Source organism: Pyxicephalus adspersus, chromosome 2, assembly GCF_032062135.1.
Source record: "Pyxicephalus adspersus chromosome 2, UCB_Pads_2.0, whole genome shotgun sequence".
Classification (NCBI taxonomy): Eukaryota; Metazoa; Chordata; class Amphibia; order Anura; family Pyxicephalidae; genus Pyxicephalus; species Pyxicephalus adspersus.
Genome location: NC_092859.1, coordinates 4,376,035 through 4,383,133, shown reverse-complemented (window position 1 = coordinate 4,383,133; position 7,099 = coordinate 4,376,035). Strand labels below are relative to the sequence as shown.

General features: G+C 33.5%; 1 protein-coding gene across 1 annotated transcript; it reads left to right on the top strand.

Annotated features, from left to right (window-relative positions):
- The first annotated feature begins 443 nt into the window (after positions 1–443).
- Positions 444–1,376, top strand: LOC140322214 (olfactory receptor 1G1-like). Its single transcript, XM_072398811.1, has one exon. The coding sequence runs from the start codon at positions 444–446 to the stop codon at positions 1,374–1,376; it is 933 nt and encodes a 310-aa protein (XP_072254912.1).
- The last annotated feature ends 5,723 nt before the right edge of the window (positions 1,377–7,099 follow it).

Sequence of the window (7,099 nt, the reverse complement as noted above, 5' to 3'; positions counted from 1 at the left end):
TACACATCTTCTATAGATGCGTAAAAAATGACCCTTTTTAGACCTTAGACTGTGTTAATGACATATGACTATGGTAGAGACATTAGATTGTGAACTCTGAGGGACAATTAGGGACATGACTATGGACTTTGTACAGTACTGTATAATATGCCTTCGCTATATACATATTACATCTTAATAATAATAATAATCATATGTAGAGTTTTTTCACCAAAAACAATCACCAAAATTATTTTAAAAATTATAAAATAATAGTAATATATAAAAAAATAATGATTAAAACACATCAGAATTAAGTCAATTTCTGGACTGATCCAACAACAATCAATCAAAACTAAATTTTTTCCATTCCTCTCTCCTCTAGCGGTGGATTTAACAGTTTCAGTGCTCCTAACTTTAAGCTATATTTTTGCTAACTTATTTTATTGTCCTGTCTATAGGTTATGGAGAAGAAAAATGTGTCCAGTATTACCACAATCCATTTATTAGGACTTCAGACTCCTCATTGTATAGAATTTTTTATCTTTTTTCTTTTACTTTTCATTTATTGTGTGACAATATGTGGAAACCTCCTGATCATCACATTGGTGTCCTACAGCAAATCCCTCTATTCTCCCATGTACTTCTTCCTCTCCCAGCTCTCCTTATCAGATATCCTATTAATATCTGACATTCTTCCTCATACGCTCCAATCTGTTTTGATTAAAGAAATTGTATTATCGTATTCTAGTTGTATCACTCAGTTTTATTTTTTTGCTCTCTCAGAAACTTTGGAGTGTCTTCTTTTGACTGTGATGTGTTATGACCGATATTTGGCCATCTGTAAACCATTGCATTATAACTTAATCATGAACTTCCAGGTCTGCTGGGTAATGATTATGATTTGTTGGATTTTAAGCCTATTAATTGTACTGATTCACATTTTAATGATATCAGAATTAAAGTTTTGCCATTCAGATATTGTTGATCACTTTTTCTGCGATATTGATCCAATCATTCAACTCTCCTGCTCTGACACCACCAATTTGGAACTTGAATTAACATCACTGAGTGTTCTACTTGCTGTAATGCCATTATGTGTCATCATTGTATCATATGTTTATATTATAGTTACCATTCTTAAAATTCCATCGATCACTGGCAGGCAGAAAGTTTTCTCAACATGCAGCTCCCACCTGACTGTTGTGTCCATTTTTTATGGTACCTTGCTTTGTGTTTATTTGGTGCCTAGTAAAGGGCAGTCAGGGAAAATTACTAAATTCCTATCATTACTGTACACTGTGGTCACCCCACTGTTAAATCCAATTATATACAGCCTGAGGAATAAAGACTTGAAACAAGCTGTAGTTAAAACTATCCCTAGCATCTGTACCTGATCTGCAATAAGTAAAAAAATGTGTGTTCGAGATGGATAATCTATACAGCGCTAACAATCCATTATCCATTCTAGATCTATAGATTCCTTTCTGTTATAACTGAAGTTTTACATGACTTAATAATTTCTGTGTGTTTGGTGAATTTCATAGGAAGAGAAGAAGTAAGGAAAATTGTATTAGTGTCACCTGAAAAGTAATAGTTGAAGACCTCAAATTTGGACCTGGATTTGCATACCTATAAAAGCCTGTTGGCCTACTTGGGTTACCCATTTAATTTTTAAAAAATTGGATTTAAAAAATTGGATAGTCATTATGAATTTGCAATTAAAAATTACAGGTTGTTGAGTGGATAGTGTATTACATTTATCATTTTACCTTTTCCAATTATTTTAAATATTTGTTTTTGAAGATTGGCATTTGTGTAATGCAACCCCCAAAGATTTGTTATTGCTGGTTTTGAAAAAAAAAGTAAGTGTATGTTGGGCACCTGGTACAGATATCTGATACCTGACTTTGCATTCAAAAATGCTGAACATGGTATTAGCATACTATCCAGGACTTGAGATGCCGCTTCGCAGAGGTTCCATAATGGGTAATTTTCATTATTTGAATGTAGATTGCAGACACTGCAAGCAAAATTTTCAGCAAATTTAGAAGCTACATGGTGGTCGCAAGTTCATTTGGCCTACATGGTGTATAGCAGAGGTAGGCAAACGCCAGCCTTTAGGACGGATACGGCCCAGCCAGTATTCCAGACCCATCTAACGCCCCTCTAGTTATTTATTGTTGGATCAGGGCTAATTAAATTGTCGCGTTATCGTGAGTACCCGCGATATCATTGAGTTCCCGCACAGTAACCCCAATTACTATGCCTAAAGAGCAGAAGCAATGTGCAGCTACCAGTCTCCGGAAGGTTGACTTCGAATGTTGTGTCTTCAACCCCGAATAGACTGACTTATTATTCACCCAACACGGTAACCAAGCTCTGCGTTTAGTGTGCAACAACACCAACAGCACTTTCAAGTGGTTAAATCTTAAGGGGCATTTCGATACCAAGCACACTCACACATACAGAAACTTTCATTGACTTCTACCGTCAGCTGCCATATGCCCAGTTTCCAATGTTGTTAGCACGTGCTAAGCGTGTGATCGCAATTTGTGACAGCACTTATTCGTGCGAGCAGCTGTTCTCCAAGATGAAGTTTTGTACGAACAAGCTGCGCTCTCAACTCACTGACAATCACTCAACATCATGCAACATAATTTTTACTATTTATGAAACTGTATTTTTAATTAAAAAACATTTCCTTGGACACCTTTTATCTTCTGGCCTAGTGTGCCTTCTTGATCCCCTGAAATGGCCTAGTAGTCCAAAAAGTTTGCTGACCCCTGGCGTATACAATGTGAACCCTAACATCAGTGCTGGAAGTGTTGGAAACACTGAACATGGTAACATGCTTTAAATTCAAAATAAAATTAAAGGATATCAAAGATATATTGTTTGAAGAAGAACCCTAGGTTTCTGATGACTCTTTTATTCAGTGAGCATTAATTATTGTCATTTGAAGTTAACATGTACTTTACTGATTAATTTACATGCTTCCAGCAGACACATAGGAGAATAATTTCCAAAAAGAAAACAAAGCTAAATAATTATTCCAATCATAATTATTATTTTAGTATTTTCCCAGTGGCTCCACATAATCTACTCTACCTATAAAAGCCACAATTATCTGTGCATGGAAAGATCAACAGACAATTGTTCGTAGCTATTCTGATTAAATTTTATATCCCTGTTTATTGCTTGCAAGTGTCGATATATTTTTCAAATATAGTGAGACATTTGTACATTTTTCACCAAATCAGACAACATTTGCCCATATTTTTTGATTCGATATGTATTTATTTTATGCTGGCGAAAGCAACATAAAGCAAATATATGCTTGTATTCTTCATATGAGTGAGTATGCACAGAGAAACAAATCATATAGAGATTGTAAAATGTAAAAAAAGGGAGGGAAATATAACAGTAGATATATATTGCAAGGGGAAGAAATTAATTAAGGTAGATGTGAATTTAATTTCTCATAGAGCTGCATAAATGTGTGAAAGATGATCTATAGTTTTATAGGATACATTAGATAGTAAAATGTACATAGCAATGGAAGAGTGTTAAAAGAAAGTGGAATAAGAAAGAATAATATGAGGAGTTGACCGAGCTACCTAAATTCATATTTAAAAAGTAGACTGCACACTTTAGGATCTCAAGTAAGTGATATTTTATTATACTATCTCATACAACATATTTTTTGTGTGTCTATAAAATTCAAATAAGAACAAGCTAAGTATTTGTCTTAGGTATCATCACACACATCTATTGATCCAACAATTTATCTAAAAATGGTTGAACTCGTTGACCTGTTTCACCCTAGGGCCTGATTTAATAAAGCGCTACAAGGCTGTAGAATATACACTTCTATCAGTAAAACTGGGTGATCCAGCAAACCTGAAATGGATCTGCACCAGAATTAATAACATTTTCTAGCAAATAGCAAATGATTTTCATGAAATTCACTCTACGTTTGCTGGATCACCTAGCTTCTCTGATAAAAGTGTATCCTCTCCAGCCTTGGAGAGCTTTGATCAATCATGCCCTAGATGTCATAAGAGGGAAGTCCAATATAGGGTTATATTCGGACAATCTGCTGAAAGATAATGCCATAACTGAGTTTCATTGTTTCTCTGTACTACAAAAGAGCCCAGGAAGTTAAAAGAGGAGCTTTCTCCAGTTAGGGTATTTGCCCATATTTTACATGTTTACCAACAGGGATCATATCCTCTTTATAAATTGGCTATTTTTCCTTTTCTACCAAATGGGTAGAAGTGAAATGTTTCAAATGTGGGGCCATAGAAGGATATCTATAGCACTAGCTTTGGAACTGCCCAAAAATTAAAAAAGTATTGTTGATCAATTGTATCATTGTATATGTTACTTTTAAAATGTATTACATGCATTTTAATTATATTGTATATATATTATTAAACATATTTTAATCATAATTTGCCAGTTTCCCCCTTCTTTACACCATCTAATAAATTACCAACCATTATTCCCAACCTGGCCATGTTTGGTGCCCTCACCAAACATAGCCATGCATTTAATAATAGGTGACGATTTATATGGTATATATACGGTGGATATACCCAGAGCCTCCCACTCTTGGCCTTTCAAATGGATTAGATAGATGGTGAAAAGCTCCAAATAAGTACATTTACAGAGGTATGGGAATCATATATTGTCCTATCATATATTGTGGAATTGGGAATTTGGAAATCACTGCAGGTAGGATGTCTCACTCTAGACTGTTACTGATCAGGTCACTGGTTCAATGCTGAGAAAGATACTGAACATTTCTTCAACTGTTCTGTGCAGTGGCAAATGAGTTCGGACTGGTAGTGGCCTGTTATAAGATAGACACTCCCAGGTGTGACATTACAAATATACAACCTGTGCAAAAATACTATTAAATTGCAAAGTGGAACTTACCTGTGGGAGACCAAAGCTGATTTTTTAAGTATAAAAAAAGGACAAGCAGACTTGAAGCTATGTTGTGACATAAGTGTGTACAATAATACAATGTTTCACAAAGTTGGTCAACTTACAGGCAAAATACATTATTTGTTTAATCAATTGTACAGATTGCTTTGCTTTTTACCAGCAGTATACAACTAAGAAAAAACCATCTCTGCCTCGGTTCTAGGAAATACCTTGCAATAGGTTATTGTCCATCAAACAATTTTATATCTTTGAATTACCATATTCCACTAGAATAGTTGACACTGTCTGAATAATGGCTTGCAAGTTTTATTCATTCCTAATTATTTTAAAATTATTTAACCTACTAAATGTTTTTGTTCTTTTTTTCTTTACTATTATTTTGCCTTCAGAACAAAACTTCATACAAAACTTAAAATTACCTGAATTTTTCTAAAATAGGATATAAATTGTGTATGCTATATTTATTTTAATTGAATCCCTGACCTGAAGATAAAGTCTGCATCTATTTAAAACTTTGACAAATGGCAAATGGAAATCTCAAAGAGGATTCTCATCCTCAGTGAGGTTGCACTGGACTACCTATATCCTAGCAAATCATCCCAATAAATCACTCAATCTCTAATCACTATAGATATATCTTAAATGAATCAAGTGTGTCAAAAATACATTTTAATGTTTTTTAGGTTCATAAACATTTTAACAAGGCTCTCCTTTAAGGCCATGACTTCCTGTTTTTTTTAGGTCAGCTATCTCAATACCATTCTAATCTATCTCTTAGACTAAACTTTTTTCAACAGACATCAATAACCATGTATAGCAAGCAAGACTAATTGTATTTTTTAAGTAGTTTTGTATTGCATTGCTTCTCCTTGCAAGTTTATAGATAAATATTTAAGTCTCAGCGATTTTCATTTCTGTATAAAGACTGACAAAACCCCAAGTCTAATATATCCTAAAATGTTGCACCTATAATAAATTAAGTAAACCAATATTTGGTGTTGAATATTCCCTCAAACCACTTTTTAGGACTTTCCCTTCTTCACAATATAACATTTTAATGTCAACATATGTTCCTAAAAGCTATACTTTAAGATAATGTTTTTTATATGTTACTTTTAAAATGTATTACATGCATTTTAATTATATTGTATATATATTATTAAACATATTGTACGTAATCATAATTTGCCAGTTTCCCCCTTCTTTAATTTATATTTTAAATATTACTTCACCCGTTCTTTATAAAACAGTACAATTTACAATTTAGCTTCTCTTTAAGAAATTGGTACAATAATTTATTAATATCAGAGTATGTTTCTCCACTCTTTAATTCTATTTGACTTGACTTTATATCAACAAATTTTAAGTAAAATTTTCCTTGCATTATTGCACTTTGAATACATTATATATCTTCATTCAACCTTATTTAGAACATAGAAGATGTAAAAGGATTTAATATTACCAAATAATAAACATTGGTGGATGATTCCAATTGAAATAGATTCCAACTCAGATCTGAGCTAATCTGACCTTGGTTCAGAATTTGAATACTCAAAATGCAAATTCCGAGTTTAAGGTCTGGATGTCCAAAAGGGTCCCTACATGGGATCATCAAATGACAGACTGACAAACTGGCCCACCTTGCCCCCAACCCGTCTTCTATGGTAGACTGCAACCAATGTCTGAAATGTATAAAAGATGGTACATGGTTTGCCAAGGTACTATTTTATGCTAGTCAGGGACAAAGTTTGGAGGGAATCTTAGGACAGATAGTATAAAAAGCTTTATGTGTGTGTTTGGGGTTGGAGGGTTCAGACAGCTGACAACAGTAAATAAATGCTGCTAATTACATACCAGAAGGTACTTAGTGCTAAAATATTTGTGTGAAAATTTGCTCAGCTTAAAAAGAAGTGAACTGAACTGAAATTGATGTAAATGGCATTATTCTATCCAGGGTTTCCTAACATTGGCTATGGAAACAATTCCTAGGGTTTTTTCCACCAAAAATAACAAATTTAAACCTTTTTAAAAAATCAGAATTCCAAACTTGAGTTTGGTCAGATTCAAAATTTTTTTAAATCCTGCTCACCAGTAGTAGTGTATTTAACAGTTTTATTGCTCTTCTTATTTTTACCCACTATTTGTTTTGTTCTGTCTTCAGGTT

Excerpts from the sequence above, each read along its gene's own strand:
- LOC140322214 (XM_072398811.1), top strand. The coding sequence starts at position 444 with ATGGAGAAGAAAAATGTGTCCAGTATTACCACAATCCATTTATTAGGA.